General features: G+C 53.2%; 1 protein-coding gene and 1 long non-coding RNA gene across 6 annotated transcripts in view; one reads left to right on the forward strand and one right to left on the reverse strand.

Annotated features, from left to right (window-relative positions):
- Positions 1-15,839, forward strand: part of LOC132597980 (uncharacterized) — a 33,724-nt gene extending 17,885 nt beyond the window's left edge. The window contains exons 3-4 of the long non-coding RNA XR_009565541.1: positions 7,533-7,732; positions 15,730-15,839. This is a non-coding gene — a long non-coding RNA (uncharacterized lncRNA). The remainder of the gene's footprint in view (positions 1-7,532; positions 7,733-15,729) is intronic.
- ST3GAL3 (ST3 beta-galactoside alpha-2,3-sialyltransferase 3) overlaps positions 1-25,757 on the reverse strand; it is a 238,146-nt gene that overhangs the window by 3,475 nt on the left and 208,914 nt on the right. For 2 of the 5 annotated variants that reach the window (XM_030866421.3, XM_030866409.3), the window contains 6 exons: positions 25,565-25,659; positions 21,975-22,038; positions 20,988-21,083; positions 20,527-20,713; positions 3,909-4,055; positions 3,584-3,730 (listed from right to left, as the gene is read on the reverse strand). In XM_030866421.3, the coding sequence (XP_030722281.1) occupies positions 3,584-3,730; positions 3,909-4,055; positions 20,527-20,713; positions 20,988-21,083; positions 21,975-22,038; positions 25,565-25,659 (736 nt within the window). The remainder of the gene's footprint in view (positions 1-3,583; positions 3,731-3,908; positions 4,056-20,526; positions 20,714-20,987; positions 21,084-21,974; positions 22,039-25,564; positions 25,660-25,757) is intronic. The other 3 variants (XM_030866440.3, XM_030866431.3, XM_060306440.2) reach the window with 2 other exon arrangements.

Here is a 25,757-nt window from a genome sequence, read left to right on the forward strand (position 1 = left end):
GTGTGCTGGGGGATACCTGGGGGAGGGAGTGACGGTACGCGGGAGTGCAGTATTTTACTCTCTATACTTTGAAGGTGTTTGACAAAGTTCGTAATAACAGAGTAAACAAAAAAGTCTGCCTGGACGCATCTCTCTCTTGGACCAGGCAACGCCGCCTCTCTGGCGCTCTTTTCCCAATCTCTCCCTGGCGCACACAGCGCAGAAGCCTACAGTGCTCTCCTCGCTACGCCGCCTGCATTGTCCCCGGGCTGCGGCAGGATTCTGGGAGCCTCACCAGGACCCCTGACTCTGGATGCAGAGACCACGCTCGCAGAGGAGCCTTCCTTCTCACAGCTCTTTTCCCATCTTTATGTCTGTGCCCCCGGGGTTCTGCCCTGACCATTGCACGTCCTCCTCTGTCATCTCCCTGGGAAACCTCATCCGTGCCTCCCCTGTATCTGAACAAGCAGCTGTGCTCACGACCCCCAGATCCTCATTTCCAGCCCAGATTTCCCTCCCATGGCAGACTCCTGCGTGAGCCCACTTCACTCTCTGGCTCCTGCCCAGTCCCTCGGGGCTGGTGCATCTGACGGCCACTTCTCAGCACACATCTCCCGGGACTTCCTTGCAGTGCTGGACATTGTAGGCACTCCCTCCTTTGGTCTCCACGACCCTGCATCTTCTTTTTTTTTTGGCCACGCCGCACAGCTTACAGGATATTAGTCAGCAGTGAAAGCGCAGAGTCCTAACCGCTGGACTGCCAGAGAATTCCCCAACCCTGCGACTTCTAACCCTTCTCTACTCTCTCTCCTCCTTTATGTTTTTTGTTTTGTTTTAATTTTTTGGGTGCGCTGCGCAGCATGTGGGATCTTAGTTCCCCGACCAGGGATCAAACCAGCGCCCCCTTCATTGGAAGTGTGCAGTCTTAACCACTGGACCGCCAGGGAAGTCCTCTCCTCCTTTATGAACGCCTCTGACACCCCTCACATAGCCCGCCGGCATTCGGTCCTCACCCCACTGTCTTCACATCCCCAGGCTCTCACTGGGCCTGGAGAATGGACTGATCAGTCAGGTGGAGGTGAAGCAACGGTGGGGCCAGGGCACAGAATGGTTCACTTGCCTTCTGAAGACACCCTGATGTGACAACAGGGACCCTACATCCAAGCAACAGCATTTCAGTGACTTCCCTAGGGTGCTGAGAGGTAACAAGAGTAAGTAGGGGTGAAAAAATTAATATTAATAGCAGTGGCTAACACGTATGGGCGCGTATCATGGCCAGGCCTCTTCTATACGTCATCACAGCGACTCTTTCCCAGGCCTAACATTACCCCTTGTATTGATAAGGAAAGGAAGGTACAGAGCCAGGCTCTGAACCCAGGCCATTTGATTTCATCGCCAGCACTCAGCACTCCTCGTGGAGGTGGTGCAGCAGATGCCGTGAGCCTCAGAGCCAGACGGTTCTACAGGATGAGGAAGGGGGGCGGGGGCAATGGCCTGACAACTGAGATGTGGCAGGTGGCAGAAAGGGAACAGCCTCCACTAGGGCACCTCAGGGAAGGTGGTGTCCTTCCACCTCATTCCTGCATGGAGGCCACCTCCAGGCCTTGCTGATTGAAAATCCTAACCATTTCTTACCTCTGTCTTCCCATCAGCACTGAACAGTTCCAGTGCAGGATCCTTCATCTCTTGCCTAGACTGCTGAGACAGTGTCCCAACTGGTTTCTGTTCTTGCCTGGAACCCTCTAGGTCACGCTGCAGCCACACTGACCCGACTGCATGCTAATCTACAGCCTAAAACTGGTCCATAGCTCCCTCCTGCCTTCAGAGCAACGTCCACGCTCCTTACCGTGGCAGAGAAAGCCCTTCGTGATCCGGCTACTGCCTACGTCTGCGGCCTCTCACCTCCTGCCTAAAACTTTTACATAAAGTATATATAAAAGGAAAATGCAAGAGACCAAACATAGGAGTAAACAGAAGCCAGGGGGCAGGTAAAAGCAGTGAGAGCAGTTTGCAGTGGGTGCTGGCAGGGGATGAAGCAGCAGGAAGATATGTGAAGAGAGGCAGAGACAGAGAGACCACCAGGGTCCTGGTGAAAATGAGGCAGGGCTGGAGCCACTGCTGAGGGGCTGAGACAGGTCAGGGGCTCTCCCGGACCCAAGATGAGATTTCCACTCCTGAACCCCATTCCAGGCAACAGGAGGCCCAGCTGTAAGGCTATTTCTGGCTTCTCAAGAGATTCCCAAGTCTCTCTTATTTCCTTGAAATAACTCGAAATTACTCGAGCCCGACTGAATGAACCCAAAAAGCCTAAGACAATATGGATGGGAACGGAAGCCAAGGATGGGGATGTGAATCTCCTGGGAAACATGTGGAGTGAGAAGAGAAGACTTCTAGGATGGAGCCCTAGCTAATGCTGACTCTTAAGGGACGCACCGAAATCCAGGACACAGAGGAAGAGAATGAGAGAGCCTGGCGAGGGAAACAGGAGCAGCACTGAAATGACCGACTCAAGGGTCCAAGCAGGAGAGCGTCTCAGGAAGGGCCGGTCAACACAGAAAGTGTTTCAGAGCGATCAGAAACGACAGGACTGACTGATGCGTGTCCCTTGGACTCAGCAGCCTTGAGTCACTGGTGAACTTGGTGGGAGGCATGTCAGGTGAAGGGGCAAGCCCGGCTGCGAGGGGTGAAGGGTGAGTGGGAGTGAGGAGGGCGAAGGGGCAGAGCACCCCTGGGGCTGCAGTTTTCTCCAGTTTTCTCACGGTGGAGGGGGTGGAGGAGGGGAGGGAGGGAGGGAGGGAGGGAGCTTTGGGGAGCATAAGGCCTGAACAGTGCAGTGGGGTTGGAGATGGGCATGTGAGAGACTGATGAGCAGGGATGAGCGCTGGCTGAACCATGAGTCTGCTCGGACTCCGGGAGATTGACACTAAGAACCCTCGCCACCCAGATGCAGGAGTAGAGAAGCTGCTCAAAGCACAAGCTCCAGATGCCCAGGGTCCAGGCTGGGAGCAGCGGGAGATGAGTGGTATAAGCGAAGGGTGCTGTAAGAGGCGCTTGGATTTTCCACATGGGCTCTTGCTGTGAAGGGACAGGTGCCGGGAGAGGCTAGCTGACTGGGAGAACTTAAGGTACCTGAACATATGAATCACCCGGGAAGCAACTCTGGGTGCTAGAAAACTTTAGTGCTTGGCCACGGGGAAGGGTGGAGGAGGTATGGGGGCATCCTGGCACGGAGAGGTAATGTCTGTGGGTTGTTTGAGGGGGTGAGGAGGTCCTCTGAGGGAAGAGGAGAATCGAAGCAGAGAGGAGGGCTGTGAGCTTGCTCCGAGATGGGCATGTGGTGGCTGGGGAGCAGCAAGGAGGAGGCAGGGGCTGGACCAGGACAAGGAGAGGGCCAGGGAGGGGAAGTTCAGGGAGAAGGGCGCTTGGTGGGCAGAGGCCTGCGGGCAGGGATGGATGCCTTCCAGGGAGCTCTAAGCAGCCAGCCCCGAAGCTGGCTCGTCCCTTGGCCATTCGTTTGTACACGCGCAGTCAGAGGCTGTCCTTCCTGCTGGCACTTAGCCCTCCCTCGTCCTGCCCAGGGGCTGCCCCCCGCCCAGCCCTGCACCTCTTTGATGGCTGCCATGCGCACGGTCTCATAGTAGTGCAGGGGCGCATTGGGTGTGCTCATGTCGTAGCCGAAGCCTGCAACTGCCACCTCATCGCAGCCGTGTAGTGCCATGGTCACTGCCACACTGCCGAGGGTCGGGATGTTCTGGATGGAGGGCAAGGGGGTTCCGAGTGAGGCGGAGACCCTCAGCGAAGCTCTCCAGAGCTGAGCTCTGCTCCTGAGAACTGAATCCTCTGTCCCCACCCTGCCGCCCTGTCCTTCCTTCCCAAGGCACCTCTGGCCCAGGTCCCCTTCTCCCTCTCCCAGGATCCAGACATCTCACCCCGCGGCCCATGAGGCCGTTGTTGAAAGGCAGTCCGATGAGGGTGAAGGCGGCTTCCTGGATGAAATATGGGTTGAGGATGCGAATCTCAGGGGGTTCCTTGGGCACCCGAGTGGCCACAGATTTCCAGAAGCCATCTGACGCGCTCTGTAGACACAGCACAAGTGGGCATGAGCGGGCACACAGCTTGTGAGGGGACTGGGTGAGTGGTGGGGACCCAAAGTGTGTACAGGCTAATGAGAAACAAGGTGGGGGGCATAAGGTGTGTACAGGGAGCCTGGGGCGTGGGGAACAAACACGGCTGGAGGACGGACGACCTGGTGGGTGCTGGGGACACAGGATGTGTGGCAGAGACAAGGTACATGGTAGGGCACAGCGAGCACAGTGGGGCCAGTGTGGATGGAGGATACCAAGTGAGCTGCAGGGCGGGGCACAGGGCGTGGGGCACTGGGCTGTGCTGCTCTGACCTTGGGCGGGGGGGGGGTGGGTCTTGGGCCACGAGGAGGACCCAACGGCCCAGCAGTACCCCTCCCCTTCGCCGCTACTGAGGGGCCCAGGAGGAGCCTGCCCTCTCTCTCCTATCTGCTCTGCTGGGCTCGCCTCCTTTCCCTTCTGCTGAATTTCCTCGCTCTCAGTCAACTGTTCTAAAGTGAACCTGAAAAATAAAGACAGAATGTGAGCTAGTATGGCAGAGCAGAAAACAACACTCCAAGCCCAGTTCTGCCACCGATGGAGCTGGGCGACTTTGGGCAGGTGACAAGCTCTCTAGGCTTCAGTTCTTTAATTGCAGAATGGGATGATTCTTCCCTGAGGGATCTCAGTACCGGATTGCAAAGGCATCAGCTCTGAAACAAACCTGACACCCCAGGGTCCACTCCAGGGCCACAAATTCCTCTCCTTCTACCTCTCTCCCTTCCTCTAGTTCCCAGCCCTGCCTTTCTCTTCAGTACACGAGCCCTCCCTGGTCTAGTCCCTTGAGTATATCGCTTCAGCCACTCTCTCGTGAGCACTCTCAACACCCTGCCCCTTGTCATTCTATTGTCCTCGCCCAGGGGAACCATGAACTTAGATCAAGCCATACATCCACCTTTCCCACCCTTACAACTGGGCTCCTGAGTGCTGCTGGAGAAAGTCACAAACCAATCCTGTAGGCTGGAGAGATGTCCCAGGGATGTCCCATAGCCTATGTAAGCAACCCCTCTGTTGCTGGACATCTCAGTTGTTTCTGGTTCCCCCAGATCTGCTCCTCCTTCTGTGTTCCCTAACCTCTGCTGTCCACTCCATCTTCCAAACCAGAAGCCTGGGAATCGACTTTGCATCCCTCTTCATCTCTCCAGCTCATTCTGTCCTACTGGTCATCTGGGTCATTTCGATTCTATTTTCTATAGAATCCCACGGATCCATCCTTTCTTCCCAAGCCCACTGCTACCACCTAAAGTCCAGGTCTCATCATCTTTCAAATGGACTGTTATAATGAGGCCATGTCCAGTGTCTGTCTTGTTGGCCACTAACCGCCCCCAGAGCCCAGTAGAGCGACTGGAAAAGTACAAAATAATTGTTGAGTTCAATTCACCCAAAATGAGTGCCCAGAATGGGCCACTTCTGCCTCCCAAACCACTTTCTGCTCTCTGCCAGAATGATCTTTCTGTATACAAACCAGATCACATCACCACTGCCCACAGGAGATCAGAGATTTTTAGCCAGTAATGCTGCCTGCTGCTCCAGTTTTCATTTCAGCCCATCTTAAGTCCGCATCTGCTGATTCGTGCCTCCATTCTTTTGCTGATGCTGCTCCTTCTGTCTCTAATGGTCTCCCCGCCTCCACCCACCTGATCCACCCTACTTGTTTCTTAAGACTCAGCATCTTCTCCTTTCTCATGTCTTTCCTGAATACCTTCATCCCAAGGTAGAAATGACCTCTAACCTTTGGGAGGTGATAAAATATGGAGTTAAGATCTGCTATAGGGGCTTCCCTGGTGGCACAGTGGTTGAGAATCCTCCTGCCAATGCAGGGGACACGGGTTTGAGCCCTGGTCAGGGAAGATCCCACATGCTGCAGAGCAACTAAGCCCATGCACCACAACTACTGAGCCTGCACTCTGGAGTCCATGAGCCACAACTACTGAGGCTGCGTGCCGCAACTACTGAAGCCTGCATGTCTAGAGCCCATGCTCTGCGACAGAAGAAGCCACCACTGTGAGAAGCCCACGCACTGCAACACAGAGTAGCCCCTGCTCACCGCAACCAGAGAAAGCCCGTGCACGACAATGAAGACCCAACGCAGCCAAAAATAAATAAATAAAATAAATTTATATAAAAAAAGATCTGCTATGCTTTGAAAGTTTGTGGCCCATCCCCGCCCCCCCAATTCATTTATGTTGAACACCTAATGCCCAAGGTGATGGTATTAGGAGGTGGGCCTTTGAGAAGTGATTAGGTCCTGAGGGTGAAGCCCTCGAGAATGGGATCAGCGCCCTTACAAAAGAGGCCCAAGAGATCCCTCGCTCCTTCCACCAAGTGAGGACATGATGATTTATGAACCAGGAAGCCCTCACCAAACACCAAGTCTGCCAGTGCCGTGATCCTGGCCTTCCAGCCTCCAGAACTGTGAAAAACAAATGTCTGTTGTTTATAAGCCACCCAGTCTGTGGTATTTTGTTATAGCAACATGAGCTGACCAAGACAGAAGATCCTTGGGCCCAGATCCAAACTCAGCTCTGGTCACTCAACTGTGTGGCGGCCTTGGGCAAGAAAACTATCATTTCCCTATGGATAAACCAGGGATACTAAGGGTATTTATCTTGTGTTGTGAGAACTCAATGAGATAATTCAGGCTGAGTGCCCAGCTCACAGTCACTGGTCAGCTCCTATCACCACCGCCATTAGCCCCAGGGCAGGGGCTCACATCTGATTCACTTCTGTGGCCCAGCAGCGCAGCACCGGGCGCGGGTGTGTAAGGGGACATGAACTCCATCCCGGCTCCTCCACTGCCCTCAGCATCTCTTCAGGCTTGTCTTCTGCGGCCTTCAATGGACTGTCTGCTCCAGCCACCCCCTCCTCACATCTCCCCGTCTCTGGCAACACCTCTCTCTCGGGCAAATTCTATCCGTCCTCCAAGCGTCAGCTCAAAGGATGGGCCTTTAGGGCCAACTTCGCTGGGTCTCAGCCCCAGTGAGACGAGACAGCAGACCCCAGACCGGCTTCCTCCTGTGCCTCCCTCTGTGTCCAGAAGTGTGTGCGTGTAAGGGGGTAAAGGTCGGGACAGTGAGACCCAGCAGGAAAGGGAACGGTGGAGAAATGGCCAAGATCTTATGCAGAACTGGGGAGAAGCCCCTCCTGGGAGGATCAGGTGTGTACTCAAAGGAATGGCAGGTACCAGCCTGTGCTGAGCAAAGCACAGCCCCCGTCCCTTCTCCAGAGCCCAGCAGGCCCCAACATCCTCCCCGCACCCTACAACGCCGGGTCCCTGCCCACGCCTGCCCACATACCCCCAAAGAGGAGGAAGGGCAGGGGCTGCTCGGGAAGGGACGGAGAGGCAGTAATGGCACAGCTGGGGGTGTGGAGGCTACAGGCTGGTTTTCATAGATATTATTTATGTCTCTTCAACTTTCACCCACTTCACAGGTACGGGACCCAAGATGAAGCAACGGGTTCAAGGTCACGTAAGAGTCTGTACCAAGATGCAAACCCAACGTCGTGATGCCAGGATGGGTGTTCTTTCTGCCACACCATTTATTATCAGCACTGCTGTTCCCACCTCGGGAGGTCTGGGGGGCTAGTCAAGGATGGTTGGGGCCTCCCTTCTCCCCGCCAGAAGCGCTGAGGTGAGTTAGGGGTCACTCCGGTTGGTGCCCTGCATCCTGTTTCACAGAGGGGACTGAGGCTCAGAGAGGCGAGGGGCCTTGCCCCGAGGCACACACAGCTGGGGAGAATCTGAGCTGGATTCAACTTCAGAGCCTGGGTCTTTCTGTGACACAAGATTCCCTCTCTGAGACAACACCTCTTGGCTTATCCCGTGTGCTTAAGGGTCCCATATGTAACCACCACGTGAAACGGTAGGAAATTAGCTTACGATCTCAAGCCCCTTTGAGAAGCTGACAAACGCTCCAGGGTGGAGCGGAGGCTTCTGCCTCTCTTCCCATCTTTACTCTTTCCCAGGAGGGGAAACAACTCATGTGACTTCTTGGATTTGAGGAGACGTGTGTCACGTTTACTAGTAGGAAATGCAAAGTCACAGGTACACATACAGCTCCTTCTGGCTCCTTGTGCCCAGGCAGCAGCGGGTACGCCAAGGCAGAGCTTGCCTCCCTGGAGCAGGCCCGGCATTCCGGTCCCTGCTCTGCTCACCTGTTCTAAGAGCGCTGAAGCTCCTACCACCTTCGGGCAGAGAGCAAGATTGGGACGGGGTGGGAACGAGTCTTATGCTTGGGACTCAAGTCTCAGAGAGCCTGCATTAGGGCACTGGGACCCGGCACCGCTATTTTATTTTTCCCACCTGTCCCCGTCCTGGTGCAGGGCCTCCTCAGGAATCCCAGGGAAAGGAGGAACAGGAAGACCAGGATCTGGCTGGGGCATCACTGTGTCAGACAAATACTAAGTAAACACAACTGCAGCCTGTCTCTCAAATAAAAGCCATGGCTCCCCGTCTCAGAAAAATCATACACAGGTACACACACACAACACGCCGCACACCACTGCCAAAGGGAGCAGGGTCCCTGGAAGCGAGGGCATTTGGCGACTTGAGATTGAGAATCTCTGTGTGGGGCAGGAAGAGAGGAGAACCTTATAGACACCAACACTGAAGGGGTCGGTGGGAGCAGCGGAGCCTGCGGAGGAGACTGAGAACCAACAGTAAGAGCGATGAGGAGACCCAGGGAGGGTGGGATGCCACGGGAGACTGTGGGCCTCGGAGTCTGGGAAACCCACGTCCACATCCAGATTCCGCATCTGTGCAACCAGGGCGTGTCACAGGACTTCTTCAGGCCTCAAGTTCCTCGCACATAACGGGGGCGTCAGGCCCACTGCCCAGACAGCCGTGACGATTAAATGAAGAGCTGTGCGTTTTACAGCATCCGGCCCCATGTCTGGCACATGGCAGGGGCTCAATAAATCTTGTCTGTTATGATTCTGAGCGTCACAGAAGCCGAGAGTGAAGCAGAGGGTGTGGCCAGCAATGTTAGAGGCCACACACAGGCCAGTTCACAGACTATATACACACTCAGACGGGGGCCAGCTTTGTCCTTGGGTGCCCTGCAGGAGGGCAGTGGATGTTGGAGGCCTTCCTACTGCTGGGTGACACTGCCAAGCCTGCCACCAGAACGCAGCCCTGTTCCAGAAGGCCTATCCAAATGGCCCAAGGCCTCTCACATCTCGCTTCCCTGACCCACAGGACACAGCACAGAGGCCTGTAAAGCCAGCCAGTGACGCCGGCCTGGAGTGGCCAAACCTCTCCTCAAGGCCACCTGTGCGCCGCATGCTTGGCTGAATCCCTCCTCCCGGAATGTCCCTGCCTCAGTCCAGCCTGGACCCAGCTCATCTGCGTGGAGCCGCTGGTCTCCTGCTGATGCAACTCGTTCTGCTCTTGTCAGAACAGCCAGGAGCAACGGGGGAAAGCGTCTGGGAAGAAGTACCTGCCCAGCCGGGCTCCCACAGTGCTTCCCTGCGCCCTTGCAGGCTGCTTCTCCTGCAGCCTCTTCCTCCTTCTCTGTGGGGGGAGAAGCAGTCTGAATGCCAAGATGAGAGGTCTGGGAGTGGAGAGCCTGACCGTGGCTGGCTTTCTGCAGCCAGGAGTAAGGGCAGGTGTGGTCACTCCTGCCTACACCACCACCCCTCCTCGCTGCTACTGCCTGAGGACAGGTCACCAGCTCACTGGGGTCACTCCAGGAGCCACCAGACCTCCTTGCCTCCATCGTGCCTTCCTTCAATTCCGCACAAATCTGATCTTGACACTCTCAGGGCTAACATCTTCAGAGGCTTTCCACCACCCACTGAGACAGCTTGTCAGGAGCACTGAGTGCCGGTCTTTTTTTTTTCCTTACTCAAAAGGAGTTTATAACCCAGGAGGAAAGACAGGGCTGTGTACAAATATCTCAATACACGGTATAATTATTATGATATAAGAAAGAGCCAAAAAGAGGTTTAAAACATCTGCTATACTTATGTAAAATATATACATAGAAGACATACCCCCAAATGTTCACATGCATAAAACTTAAAACGGGAGGAAGAGCAAGGTGACATACTAAGGAAACTATAAGTAAAATGAAGTAGAGCTTGAAAAGAGAGCTATTTACAGATGTACAAAATATTTCAGAACTAATGATTAACCTGGATTAACCAATCAACAAATACATGAGTCTCTGTTATATATAAGCTATTTACTTTCTGTACAAATATATTCTATAATATTTCAGACAACAAATAACCCTCAAAACATTGATTACCATCATACAAAAAGAGACCTTTAAGAACATCTGGTCTGGGCGGGGGGTAGGGGGGATGAATTGGGAGGTTGGCATTGACATATATACACTATTGATACTATGTATAAAATAGACAACTAATGAGAACCTACTGTACAGCACAGGGAACTCTACTCAGTGCTCTGCGATGACCTAAATGGGAAGGAAATCCAAAAAAGAGGGGATATAGCTGATTCACTTTGCTGTACAGTAGAAACTAACACAACATTATAAAGCAACTATACTCCAGTAAAAATTAACTTAAAAAAATTTGCTTTCGGGGGCTTCCCTGGTGGCGCAGTGGTTGAGAGTCTGCCTGCTGATGCAGGGGACACGGGTTCGTGCCCCGGTCCGGGAAGATCCCACATGCCGTGGAGTGGCTGGGCCTGTGAGCCATGGCCGCTGAGCTTGCACGTCCGGAGCCTGTGCTCCACAATGGGAGAGGCCACAACAGTGAGAGGCCCGCGTACCGAAAAAAAAAAAAAAAAAAAATTTGCTTTCGGGGCTTCCCTGGTGGCGCGGTGGTTAAGAATCCACCTACCAATGCAGGGGATAAGGGTTCGAGCCCTGGTCCCGGAAGACTCCCACATGCCATGGAGCAACTAAGCCCGTGCACCACAACTACTGAGCCTGCGCTCTAGAGCCCATGAGCCACAACTACTGAAGACGGCATGCCTAGAGCCCATGCTCTGTAACAAGAGAAGCCACCGCAATGAGAGGCCCGCGCACCGCAATGAAGAGTAGCCCCCAGCTCGCTGCAACTCGAGAAAGCCCATGCACAGCAACGAAGACCCAATGCAGCCAAAAATAAATAAAATAAAATAAATTAATTTAAAAAATTGCTTTCGGGGGGAGGGATAAATTGGGAGACTGGGATTGACATATACATACTACTGTATATAAAATAGATAACTAATAAGGACCTACTGTATAGCACAGGGAACTCTACTCAATACTCTGTAATCACCTATATGGGAAAAGAATCCAAAAAAGAGTGGATATATGTATATGTATAACTGATTCACTTTGCTGTACAGCAGAAACTAACACAACACTGTAAATCAACTATCCTCCAATAAAAAAACAAACAAAAAAACACCCCAAAAAACAAAACAAAAAAGAACATCTGGTCTAATCCCCTCTTACAGAAACCAAGGCCCTGAAAGGTTTGTCTTCCTATCTAATCCATTTCCCCCAAGGGATCCAGCGACCACCATTCCTCCACACTGACTCCGACTTGAATGCTCCCTCTCCCTTGATGGTTCCCTCTCCCAGGTCTCCAAGAACCTAGCAACACCAGGCCTGTGGCTCCTGTGCAGACCCATCCCACAACTGCCTCCTTCCCGCCTTCCTCAGCCCCCCCCCCCCCGCTTGCGGATTGGGCTGCCCCAGTAATTCTGTGGGCCGGCTTTTGAACCCTAACTACTAACTCTGTATCCCTCAGAAAGTTCTTCACCCTTTCGAAGTCTCATTATCATCATCTAAGAATATGGGAAATCAGACTAGCTCCTTCTTCATAGTGTTTCTGTGCCGTGACAGTTACAAGTCACACACATCACGTGTGGCACAAAGGCAGCTCGTTAGCTTCTGCTATTGTTAGTCCACAGGACAAAGTCCAAGCTCCTTGATGTGACTTTGGCTGACAAGACCCTTCACCGTCTGTCCCCTGTCTACCCAGCCTCACCTCCAGCCATTGCCACCATGTCCGTCAAGGCTCAAACCCCTAAGATTTGTGGGGCTAGGGACAAAATTACAAATGGATGTCCACATACCACATGTCTAAGTTTTAGATTCCAAATATGTGACAGTGACTAATCACGGTATCAAGCTGTTAAATATATTCTATCCTCCCCTGAAAAACCATCTGGAAGGCCAGGTTTGAATTGAGAATTCTGACTCCCGGAGACCCGTGCTGGCCCATGGTGTAGGGAGAGCTAGCCCCAGCCTGCCCTCCCCTTCCCTTCCCACCCTGGTCCCATCTCACGCTGAGGGAAGTACTGTGCACACGTGTGCGGACTGCCCAGCTTAGACATCCAAGTTCGGCTTACAGGCTCTGCAAACATCCCTCCTTGGACTTTGGAGTCTATACAGGGAGGTGTATTCTACCCTCAAGAGGACAGAAGTGGACTTGGCACTGCTGGGGCAAGAAATTCTGAGGTCTCCAGTACCTGGGGATGGTCTAGCAGGGTAGGATGTGACTGGGGTGGGCATTTCCCTCTGAGCCCCGAAGAGGGGCTCAGCAAGGCAAGCACTGACCTTCTCAACAGGTGCTCGCCACTGCAGCGAGCACAGTGTGCCAGGGGCTGTCAGTGCACTGTCCCAGCGGCTCCTTGCAGCAGTGTATCTGGGAGCCACCCCGAGAAGTTTTCACCATCCCCATTGTACAGAAGAGGAAAATGAAACTCAGAGACGGGGCCTGAGGCAGAGGCATCCGTTGCTGGTACCGAATCCAGTGCTGTTTCAGCGGCCCCACCCACGCCAAAGGAGCAAGAGTGGGAGGGGCTGTGCTGGCTGGTCCAGGTGCCCGCAGCCTCTGCAGGGTCACTGGGCTGCTCCTTTAGACTCCGTATGCTGGTTGAACCATACTTTTCATAATAAACCCCTTAGGTTATATTTGAGTTTGGCCATTATAAATAACACTATAATAAAAATCTTTGTAAGCAGATTTTTCCTTCCCTTGGGTGATGGCTCCTGGTGCCAAGTGTCATTTCCTTTCCAAAAAGCTTGTCCCCAATTACACTCTGACTCGTAGCCTTTGAGAGCACCTCTCACTGCACTCTGGCCAGAATCACGTATTATATATTAAACACATTCTCTGAAGACATGATAGGTGATAACTGGCATCCTGTCGCCTTCACGTGAATTTTCTGACTGCCAGGAAGGTTGAACATGTTTCTGTTGTTTACTAGTTATATTGCCTTCTGTGTGATCGGTTCAGTCTCCTGCTCATTAACTGCTGGGGTCCTAATGGCTTTCCTGTCAACTTTCATGATGATAACCATTTGTCATATTTCCTAAACATACTTTTCAAAGTTCTGTGGTATCCAGTCTTTTTTGGTGGTTGTTTAAAGTGTTCATATATTATCAAATCTCATTTTTCCTAGCACTTCTGTCCCTTGAAAGTTCTCTTCCCTCTAGGGCTGTGATTTCTATTCTACTTTCTTCAAAAGTACTACTTTCCTTTGGCTGTATTTTTATATTTTACTTTTTAGTCCATTTGGAATTTATTTTGATGCATGCTATGAGGAGAGGGTCAAAAACCTTTTTGAAAGCTATATTTGGAAAAAGCAATGAACAAGAAGAGGAGTCGATTTGGGGCCGGTTGTGTGATATCAACAGACAACTGAACGAGGCAGAGGCCAGGGACTGTTCAGTTTTCACTTTTTTTTATCAAGGAGAATGATCTCGGAACCTCAGAAAGAAGATCAAACATGGCTAAGAGGAGAGAGGTGCCCAGGAGAGGCAAGAGGGGAGCAAAAGGACGCAAGGGTCCGAATCTAAAAGAATGATCTCTGGGGCAACAGAGAAGGGAGGCGGCCTACTTGTGAGGAAAGAGCCCCCACTGAGAGTCAGAAGATCTGGGTTGGAATCCTGACTCTGCCACAAGTTCCTGCCTTCCTCTGGGTCTCAGTGTCCACAGTTATTTTTTCGTTTACGCATGCCAACTCTGTCTCAAACACAACACTGCAGGCGGTGATGGGCTTACAGAGATAAACAGGACAGTCCCTGCCCTCCAGGGGCTTGTAAGAGTTGATGCATAAGAGAACCCTTATGCATAACAGAGTGATGAGTGTCTTGGGAGCTCAGAAGAGGAGCATCTGATACAGCCTTGGGAAGGGAAGCAGGTAAAACATGGAGGTGTGAAATGGGCATAGACTTTGGTATGGGCAGAGTGGAGAGTAATTTTGGGTGCAAGAAGGAGCGGTCAGGACAAGGAAGGGGTTGGAGGGCCCAGAGCATGGAGCGCTATGCCATGGAGTTGGAATTTTACCCTGCAGGCCAGTGGTTCTCACACTTGAGCCTGTATCCAAACCACCTGGAGGGCCATTAAACAGACTGCTGGGCCCACCCCAGAGTTCCTCATTCACAGCCTAAGGTGGAGTCCCAAAATGCATTGCTGACAAGTTTCCAGGTGATACTGATGCTACTGGAAAGGAGAAAGCACTCTGAGAACTGCTGCATTTGGACAACGGGGACCCATTAAGCAGGAGAATGAACCAACCAGATGAACCAATCATCACTTTAGGATGAGTCTTTTGGATACAGGTGTGGAGAATGGATTGGAGGGAGGCCTGATTGGATGCAGGGAGATAGGAAGCTGCTGAAATAATCCAAGGAAGACATTTTTAAAAGGGAGAACCACAGATCTGGAGGCTGAATGACTGAATAGAGAAGGCAGAGGAGATGGAAGAATTGAGCCTGCTTCCCAGGATTTGAGCCATGAGTTTGTAAGAATCAAGGACTCTCCCTAGAACTTACCATTGCGTACGGTACACTGTAAATGCTCACTGAATATCTGCTGACAAGTCGTTCCTTTAAAGTGAGGCAAGGTTGAGTCCACTGGATTTAGAATCAGAAGGTCACTGCCATAGAGGATAGGTTTGGAAGACAGAGTGGAGAGCGTTGAGAAACAGAAGGGGGAAAACATGGAGATACGTATCGTGGACAGCTGATGACTCTTCCCAGAAACTTGAAAAAGAAGGGAAGGAGAAAGGGTGACTACCAGCTGAAGAGGGGGCTTTCTTTCTTTCTTTTTTTTTTTTGGCTGCGTCGTGGCACGCGGGATCTTAGTTTCCCGACCAGGGATTGAACCCGTGCCCCCTGCAGTGGAAGCGTGGAGTCTTAACCACTGGACTGCCAGGGAAGTTCCTGGGGCTTTCATTTTTTTTTTTTTTTTTTGCGGTGCACGGGCCTCTCACTGTTGTGGCCTCTCCCACTGCGGAGCACAGGCTCCGGACGCGCAGGCTCAGCAGCCATGGCTCACGGGCCCAGCCGCTCCGCGGCATGTGGGATCTTCCTGGACCGGGGCACAAACCCGTGTCCCCTGCATCGGCAGGTGAACTCTCAACCACTGCGCCACCAGGGAAGCCCGGGCTTTCATTTTTGAGGTGAGAGAAATGAAAAAAAAAATAGCTGAACAAATTTGTAGATGTGAGAGGAAGATCCAGTAAAGAGGTAAGAAAAGAGATCAGTGAAAAAAGACAGTTCCTGGGAAGGTGGGAGGAGATGGCATCCAGAGCTGGGTCTGAGTTCACCTCTACCACTTAACTAGCTGTGTGATCTTAGCAAGTAACTCATCCTCTCTGTGCCTCAGTTTCCTAAACCCCGAGATGGGGATCATAATAGTATCTATCTAACAGGGTCATGGTGAAAACTGAATAAAGGAATTCAAAGAAAGCTGGCAAACTGAAGATCTTAAATGACGTCTATGATGAGGATGGTGGAAGGAGGAAGAGGAGGAAGAATAACAGGGATCGTGAGGTAAGTAAGCAAGAGGCTCTGGATGACAGTGATGAAGAGGAGCACAGGGGATGATGCCGTGAGCCCCCGTCCCTGAGCATCTTTCCTCGTAGGGGAGGAGCGATGGGCAGGATGCAGGAGGGGGAATGTGCAGGGAGCCTTCCTGGCCCTCACAGGGGATAATGGATCTGTGAAAAAGAGCTGTGTCCACTGGCCATGGCTGCAAAGGAAATGGTATCCAGGAGAGCTTGTCTCAGAGTCTGGAAAGGAGACTGTGGGGTACGCAGCATCGAGCTGCCTCAGCAGAGGCCTCGTCAAGCAGTAGGAGGCAACGGTGTCTGCCAGCCCCTCCATGCTTTCCAGGTGCCCTGCACAGAGTCTCCCCAGAGGCAAGGTTGTGTCCACCCCGAGCTCCTGCTAGGCAGAGCCCATCCTAAGGCTCTGCCTCCCTCTCAGGCCTGGACAGAGCACGGGTTTAGGTGCAGATGGATGTTCAGGCCCTGTCTCAGGCCTGGTCCAATAAGGCCTCACATGCGGGGACCTGGTGGCCATTTGCCTTGTGCTAGATTGCTAGCCCAACCCTGCGGCCTTTCACCAGGTGGTCCATGTCTCTCCTTCCTCGAGGCCTGGCCTCTGACCCCCGCTTTTAGGTTACTTCCTAGGTCAGGCCCTACAGTTTAGACAAAGACTTCACTCCCTAGTGCAACTGGGCTTTTCTAATAGCACCACCACCAATAATAATAATAAAATAATAAATAGTATTCATAATTGCCACAGACAGAACTTACTAAGTGTCAAGCACTATGCTAGGTGCTTCTGTACTTCATCTTGTTTAACTTTTAAACCAACCCTGAAAGCTGGGTAGTACTACTCCTGTTTTATAAAGTCTAAGGGGCCTAGGTGATTTGTCTAAGAACCCAGCTAACAAGTGACAGGGTCTAAATTTAAACCGGAGTCTGTATGACTCCAAGGCCTAAGCTGCCTTCTCCTCTTCAACCACCGTTGTCTCTCAGATTCAAGGGCCCAGTCCCCCTGGGTGTGAAGTGGGGCCCTGGCCGGCCTCTTAGATCCCTCCGCCTTCCCCAAGGAGTGAACAAAAGCTGCAAGGTCAGGCCTGGGTCAAGGCTGTCCAGGGGCCAACCCCTAGCCCTTGTCCTCTTCTCCCCGCCTGCTGGGTTGGAACCACACCCACCAACCCAGCCCAGGCCTCAGGCCCAGAGACCACTCAGCAGTGAGGCCAGCTTTCCGGGGTTTCCCAAGTGAGGACGAAGACGATTGGGAAGGCAGCTCCCCGGGGCTCTGAAGTGCTGGGTCAGCAGCATCCTGGGGGCCGGCGGGGGAGTCTGGCAGAGGCAGCGGACACAGCACGAGAAGCTCTGCCTCTCACATGTCCCGTCCTCTCCAGGTCCCAGGGCTCCGTCCTCAGGACCACAGACAGGGCGTCTCCAGCCTTCATCAAACGCCAGGAGGAGGATGCTGAGGGCACAGCACCTACTACACTGCATTATAACTAGTTCGGGGACTGTCTCTCCCATGAGACTGAGTGACTTTCTGTTTCCAGGGAGCAGCACAGTGACAGCACAGAGAACACCTGACGATGCCTGGCAAATGAGTAAGCGCGTGGAGGGGTGGAGCCAGATGTGCCTCTGAGAAGAACTTCACAAGAGCTGGAGGCCACCCCTCCCTCCATGGCCCACATATACCTGCATCTCCGTGTCCCCAGCTCCTCCCCTCCCCCTGACCTCAGCTTCCCCGCTCAACAGTCCGCTGGTGCTCCTCTGAGCTGCCCCGAGGCCTGCTGGGAACTCCTCCACCTGCTTGATGACTTGGCCTCCTGGGATCTGAGAGATAAAGGGCCTTTAGAGGTAACTTGTTTAGAGTTAGCTGTGCTACTGCCCAGCGAATCAGGAAATCAAACAGCCACAAATGGTGAAGAGGACAGCTCCCATGTGGATGAAGAAAGCATGGTCAGCTCTAGCACAGGCTATTTTGGGGCGGTTTGGTCTTCCTTTCCTATATCTTTCCCTTTCTCATACCCTGTCAGGACTCCTGGGAATCAGGAAGTTACACAGGCAGTGAGCGACTGCTCACATAGCGAGCGGCAGGCAGCGGCCCTGACTGAGGCCTAATACCTGTCCCAGCCCTGCCCAGCTAGGCCTTGGCTCCCAAACACAGAGCTGCCTCCTGCCAGAATTCTGCAGGTGAGGCTCCAGACAGGTGCAGAGGGCTCTCCAGTAGGCCAGGGGCTGCATGGTTAGAAACATAACTGCAGGAGCAGGGCAAGCCTGCAGCTGGGCACCAGACAGGAGGGGGCCTGGAGAAGCAGCCTCTCCCACATTTACCTGGGTCTCCGATGCCAGAGAAGTGAAGCAGGGCATGAGAGAGGTCCTGCGAAGGCATTAGCCCTGGGCTTGGGGTGGAGGAGGGCACTACAGAGGCTTCCAGGGTAACCAAAAGGGCCTGGCTGGGCCCACTCGGGCGAGGCCGTAGGCATCACTGGTTTTCCTCTGGCAGCTCACTCTAAAGGCCCCAATTATCTTTGACTTTGGAGTCAAGGAAGCCTTATGAACTTCAGAGGACTCCTTCCCAGCTCCTCTCTCCCCTTTCCACTCACATCTCCCAACCCCGGGAAGGAGTCCTCACCAAGGACCACGGGGCTGGTCCTAGATCCCTGGGCATGGCCGCAACAGGAGACAGACATCGGCACAATGAGCATGTGCCTGAGCACGGCCCACACCTCTTCATCCCAACTGCTCCAGTTAGTTCCTTGAACAGGCCTGCCACCAAGGCCAGGCCAGGCAGTAAGGTCCTGAGTCTTTCGGGGAGAAGTGAGCCCCTGCTGTCTGCTCCCTGAGTGGCCTGAGTCTTCCAACTCTAGTTGGCTTCCTTCCTTTTCTTCTTTCTTTCCAGACTCCCTTGGATGACTTGTAAGAGTCTTGAATTAACTGTCCTTGGTGTTCTTGGAAGGACCATGTGACAACACCCACCTGGCTGGCCCTGACCCACCCTTTGGCCCGGCCTCCTGATATGGGTCGCCTGTCCTATCCCAGTGTGCCCAGCTAGAAGCAGGATCTGGTGTTTGAGCCAATTCCAGATCATTTGTGGTGGCTGGGCATTGAGGGGTGAGAAAAGCAAAGGGGATCAGGGTCCTGCCCTCCAGGAGCTCCTTTGACAGGTGTCGATGAGCAGAGGAAAGGATATGCCAGGAGGGAGTGGGACGATGGGCAGAAGGCAGGGTGAGGAAGCAGCCCACAGGCTCTCTGGGGTTCCCCGGGGCAGACCCAATTTCCTCCCATTTCTCCCTTAAAGGTGCCTACCTGTGAGCCCAATTCTCTTGCCTTCAAGACAAAGAGAAGGGCTCTGAGGACACTAGATGCTCAGGTCCTAGGGTTCTGAAAACGGAGGGGTGCCCCCTCAGCCCCCACACGCCGCCTACTGTGCATGGGCAGCTGGTTTGCTCGCCGCTGGGGCTGGCTAAGGTCAAACCCTTTCCTCCCCTCTGGGGACGCTGGCTGCCACATTCAGCCTGGCTCTGAAATGGGCTCCCCTCTCCCCACTGTCCCACCTACCTGAATTTCTGGACCTGACTTCTGTCTTCGCTCTCGCTTGCTACCTACTTGACACTGCCTGCACTTGGCCTTGCTTGGGAAAAGGCTGTGGAGTTAAACCAAATTGCACTGAGACGTCCATAGGCAGGAGGAGCTGTTCCAGCCCCCCAGCTCTCCTCTAAACCTCCAGGAAGAACAACTAGCTGCTCACTGTAGGCGGAGCGCTGTCTGTCATCATTCTCCTCTGTAAGAGGCTTGGGTGTTGGAAGATGAATGGCCTGAACTCTGCGGCGCCCCTCCCCTGGGGTGGCTGGTGACAGCTGGTTGAGGGGAGAGGGGGAAGGAGCCTGGACAAGTTGGCCCAGGGCTGAGAGACAGAGGACTCGGGAGGGGCCTCACTGGGTGGTCCAGTAAGGAGCAGTCTGACCCTACTTGGCCGTATAAGCTCTCTTAAGAAACGGGCCCAGACCCTTGTCTGCCTAGACCAATAAGTACAGAACCTGGCCATTGCCACAGTGGAACCAGACTCAATGGCAGGTGGGGGACACAACCACAAGTCAGTGGTAAAAGCAGAGAGTGGAGAGAGGTCAGGACTTACAGGTTTGGGAACTGGCACCCTCAAGTTGAGGGGTCTGCTATCCCTGTGGAATGGCCCCAGGGTCCAAATAAGGCCTTCTTCCCCTGGCTGGGAATGAGGGGGGACCCACACGACCACAGTTAGAGAGACCTCACAGAGGGTAAGAGGGACTTGGGGGGCAAGTAGAAAGTGAGGGCGGGGGTTGTGAAGATCAGCAGTAAAGCTGGGTCTAGCCGGGTGACAGCTTTCCATACCGGGGGGCTGAGGCCAGGGAAGGGCCCACAGGGTCTGCTGAGGAGGCACCTGGGGTCTGGCTAGAGAAGGCTGAGGACGGACCTGCAGCCTGGGTCTCTGGAGGCAGGTAGCAGATAGCAGGCACATCAGCTCCCGGAGTCTGGGCCAGTGGCCTTGGCATCTCCTGGCCTCTCTGCCCCCTGGTTGCATCTGGGTCCTTGATGCCTCTTTTGAAAGGTTCCTACTTGTTCTCTGCCTGGTTCAGGGAAAGGGGGCTGACTGGGAAGCTGGGCAGGGCCAGGGCAAGAGGGGAAGGAGCTGCGGCACAGGGAGCTCACCACTCTCTCCTTGTAGACGATGTATTTCAACCACTTGAAGTCCTGCCACTTGAAGCCAGCGAGGACAAAGAGAGAATCCCGTTCGTATTGCTCGGGCCGCTGCATGGCACCCTCAGGGTAGGTGATGCGCAGCGTCGTCTTGCTGCCCACGTCCTTCTCAAAGCCTTTCACTGGTGCTGAGTTCAGTCTGCAGAGAGTGGGCCCAGTCAGAGACTGCCTTGGGCTCACTGCATGTGGTCTGTAGGCCTGCGTGTGGGGAGGCACCATGACCCCAGAATACCCCAGATGCAGAGGACAGGGAGCCCAGGCCTTGGGCTTTCCGTTCCAAAGCCCTCCAACCCAGGGTTCTTCTTGAGGCTTCTACTGACCTCCAGCCCAATGGGCCAGATGGACAGACAGTTCTCAGTGGGCTCAGGGACCAGGACATGAAGGTGCCTGAGGCACTGCTTTGAGGAGCTCACCTGACCACAATGTCGTAGTCATCAATTCGTGACCCCAGGGACTTGTTGGCAAGGACACCTCCATTGCCCACGATGATGCAGCGGCGGCAGCTGAGGCTGAGGGGACAGACGCAGAGACCTCTGGAGAGCTGTCCACCAGGTCTCCTCTCCCCCTGCCCCTTTGGCCCCTGACCCCATGCCCTTGACCAGGCACGGGCTGGGACAGAGGAGGCAGACCAGTGAGGTTCTGGCAGCATTTCTGAGAGGCCGGAACCACGCTGCGGAGAGCTGGGCCACTCAGGGCTCTCAGATACCCCTGGTCCCTGACACTTCTCCAGGGAAACATGGGTGTGGAAGGGGCTTGGGCACTAGCTCTGGGGTGGTGAGGAAGGAGCTCTGGTAAGATGGCATTCTGGGTTAAAGACTCCCCAAGGGTTAGTGGGTTTGGGCCGCCTTCAGAGGAGAGGGAAAAGTGGGCTGAGCTTGAGGGCTACGCTAGAGAAGCAAGAACAGAGGAATGAGCCTGGAGGCTCCAGGACTCAAGGCTGGACTTATTTTTAACTCAGAAGCCCCCATGCACCCAGTAGCCAGCTGAGAACCCTACTCACTTTGCTTCTCGCACCTCTGACCCTGGGGCTTCCCCCACCTAGGGTCCGTTGGCTTCACAGCTGTCACTGCCTCCTGGATTTAAGCCCCTTCAGCTGCCCCAGCACCCAGCCACTCAGTCCCAGTGCTGAGCTGATCCCAGCCCAGGACGTTCAGTTCTTACCCTCAGATCTCTGCTGCCTGAGGACTGAGATGTCCTGCCAACTGCTTATAGCCCACGGGGGTGGCCAGTCCAGTGCGGTGGCCCCACTTCCCTGCTCACCCACCCCAGTGTGTATGCGTGTGTGGGTGTGTGGGTGTGCTGGAGAATCTGCCCAGGTCCAGGGAAGGCCAGCTGGGCCTCAGCCCCCCTGCACACGCTGGGCAGCCGAGGCGCAGGATACTGGGCAGCGAGTGGCTCACCTGTCCAAGGCAGGGGTCAGGCGGTACTCTTTGGTGACGGACAAGATGGCTTTGATCAGATTATCTGTGGACAGAGGAGGGAGGCAACTGTTAGAGGGTCACTTAAGGGTTCCCATGAGATGTTTGCTGATGAGCCGATTTGAAGGCACGTGGTCCTGGGGCTAGGGTGGACGTGAAGGTTGGGGAGGGAGCTCCGGACACAAGGCTGGGCCACTGGCCTAACTTTCTCCCTGAGATAGGAGATGGAGGCAGGAGAAGAGGCGGCACACACATCTCTGCCTGGAGCCAGCCCCCGGCACCCGCGCACAGCTCCTTCCTCAGGCTTCCCTGGCCCTTCCCTGGCAGTCTCGGCTGGCTGTCGGAGGCTCTGCCGTCAGGCCCTGGGACATGCGCCCCCAGGCGTGGGCCTTGCCTGGCAGCTGGGGCATCTCAGTGTCCCCCAGAATGGCAATGCCAGTCAGAGGCAGAGACCACGTGCTCACTTCTGTGCCTCCACCAAGCAGACACCAGGAAGCAAACAAGGAGCCAACCAGTGGTGAAGAGCTAGAGTGCTCCCAGCCAGCTCCCCGGGCCAGGCCACTCCGCCTCATTTTCTGATACCATCTTCCCCTCCCTTCCTCCCTCTAACACTGCTGACCTCTAATCCTGTTCTTGCCAGGCTGTCTCTACCTCCTTACCTCTTCAAGCCCTGTGGCCTGGCATCTGCCCACCTGCACTCCGCTCAGGCTGCCCCTCAGCAAGGGCCCCGTGACCTCTGTGCTCTCAGATCCTGTGACCATATTCAGACCTCATTCTTCTTGACCTCTCTCTGGTTTTGGCAATGATGACTGCTCTCCTTTCAAACTCTGGTATAATGAGAACATTATAATATAACAGATAATGGTATCAGCCTCGGACTCAAATCCTGGCTCTGCTGCTTATGAGCTCTGTGACCTTCAATAAATCGCTTACGTTCTTTGAGCTTTAGTTTCCTCATCTTCCAAATGAAGATGGTAATTCCTGCTGTGTAGAATTGTTAGGAAGACAAAAAGGTAATGTACATAAAGACCTAAAGATAAGTAAGTCGGTACAATCACAGTGAAAAGCATCTTAATATCAAGTAAAGATGTAGCTGTGCATAGATTAAAATCTTGCAACTCTACTCCTAGGTGGAGAGCATCAGAAAACTCACACATTTGTTTAAGGAGACTTGTACAAGAATGTTCATTGCAGAACTGTTGGTAATAGCGAAATGTTGGAGGCAACCTAAAAGTCCACCGAAGGAGGGCTTCCCTGGTGGCGCAGTGGTTGAGAGTCCGCCTGCCGATGCAGGGGACACGGGTTCGTGCCCCGGTCCGGGAAGATCCCACATGCCGCGGAGCGGCTGGGCCCGTGAGCCATGGCCGCTGAGCCTGCGCGTCCGGAGCCTGTGCTCCGCAACGGGAGAGGCCACAACAGTGAGAGGCCCTCATACCGAAAAAAAAAAAAAAAAGTCCACCGAAGGAAAATAGATTAAATGTGGTACATGGAATACTACACAGCAGTTGCAAAATCAGTGACCTAGAGTTATGTGTACCAATACAGATACATCTGAAAAGCGTAAGCAAAAAAATCAATTTGAAAAATACACACACACAAGTACGATATACGATACTGTTTGTAAAGTGCAAAAACCATGCCATATATATATATATATTTTTTGGACCGGGGCACGAACCCGTGTCCCCTGCATCGGCAGGCGGACTCTCAACCACTGCGCCACCAGGGAAGCCCATCCATGCCGTGTTTTAAACAGATATATAAATATGCTGTAGAAATATATAAACAGGCATGGAATGACAACCAGGATACTGGTCTCCTGGAGAAGGCGGGGAACGGAGGGGGACGGGCTACACAGAGCTTGGGTCGTATCTCACGTTTTATTTCCGAAGCTGGGTACGAGAGTACGTGGGTGCTCATTATATTATTTTTTATGCTTTTTTATATGCCTGAAATACTTCATGTAAAGAAAGGATGCCTCTGAAATTAAACACAGCAACCTCATAATTTTTTTTAAAAGATGGACTGGACGACACTGTCAGATGCAGCCAAGATGTCAAGTTAGGGAATGAAAAGCATCCTTTGGATCTCCTGGGGGCACTGAGCAGTTTCACTGAAGTGGTGAGGGGAGAAGATATTCTTCAAGAGTAAATGGTGAGTAAGAGGAGACAGTTGGCACGGGCAATCTTTCTAGAAGTCGCATGAGAAAGCGTAAGGAAACAAACCTTGAAGGAAATGTTCTGTACTAAGTGCCTTCAGATACACTTCATGGTGGGCCTCGGGGAAGGTCACAGATCCCTTCCTTTTCCTGCCTCCAATTTCACGTCTAAGGAAAAGCGTACTGCTGCTCACTGGCCAAGGCCAAGGGTGTGGACTGGGCTTTTGTTTTCTAGGAGGGGAACCTGAGCAGAATGGTCATAAACTGTGGGGTGCTTTTTCTTGCTGGATGGTGGGCTGTGTATCGGGCTTTCCTGTCCTTCATGGCTTAGCAGGATCCGAATCTTGAGTGAGGATTTAGGAGAAAAGTTAGGCTGCTTGGCTACCTGCACCCATGAAAAAGGAGTTCTTCATGGGGTTCAACCCAACCCATGAGATTTGTCCTTGGAGGCTGAAGGTCAAAGCTCCAGTTCAAGAGTATCCTTTTGCTGGCCACTGTCTTTTTTTCAGGGAGGGGTGGGCCAGCTAAGTAGAGGGTTCAGGCGTTCTTGAGTCTGCTGGCCAAATGATATCACCCCTATAACCGTTATCTTATTTAATTCTGACCACAACCTAATACAGTGGTATTATTCTCTCCATTTAACTGATGAAGAAACTAAAGCAAAACATGTTAGTAACTTGTCCATGGTCACAGCTAATAAAGAGGTAGTACTGCGACCGGAGCCTTCTATGTCTGACGCTAAAGCTGAAACTCTACCATGCCATGAAATAGGGCAGTAACTTGACACGGAAAGAGAACTGTAAAACTCTCAGGGATGGGAAAGTCTTATGTCAGGAACTGCATGGGTGAGGTCCTTGAGGCAATAGAAGGGGACAGTTCTGAGAGTACAGGGGGAAAGATTAGCCTTGGACAGGATAAAAAAGGACTGGAGGGGAGGCTAGGTTAAGGTGAAAAAAATCAGAAGGGGATGATGGAGGGCCCTGGGGGCAGCCGTCCGGATGGCCTCTATTTTCTCTGGGATTTCCCCCCTCATATCTAGTCCTCTAGCACTGCTGTCTCTGGCACCTGTTTTGTGTGATCTCACAGCACAGTGTTCTTCCCTCATCAGAGTCCTTACTGCACTCCAAGTACCTGTGTCTGCATTAGACTGGAACTTTTTGAGGAGAGGAACCACATCTGTCTACTCCACTGTTGTGTACCTAGCCCCTGGCAAAGTGGTGGTTTCTGACTAAACATTCCACTAAAGAAGTAAGAAAAAAGGAAGGACAGGAAAGAGGGAGAGAAGGTAGGGCATTGTTGAGAGGGGTGGATTCCCAGCAGGGAGACTTCTGAGGGTACAGCCCTGTCCTGACACTGGGGAGGTAGCTTGGGGGATGAGATGTTAATGTAAAGTGGGGCAGGGTTCCCAACATACCTTGACCTTTGATCCCAAAAGGCGGCACAAATTCCCGGATCCTAGCCCACTTGCGGAAGGAGTCATCCAGGAACATGGGTGCTGGCTTGGAGAACCTGGAACACAACAGGGCTGTTGAGAGTCCCAGAGTGCACTGGGCTGCAGTGCTAAGTGGCTTTCTGTCCATCTGCCTTGGCTGTGGGTCCGCCGGAAG

This window comes from Globicephala melas, chromosome 1 (assembly GCF_963455315.2).
Source record: "Globicephala melas chromosome 1, mGloMel1.2, whole genome shotgun sequence".
In the NCBI taxonomy this organism is placed as follows: Eukaryota; Metazoa; Chordata; class Mammalia; order Artiodactyla; family Delphinidae; genus Globicephala; species Globicephala melas.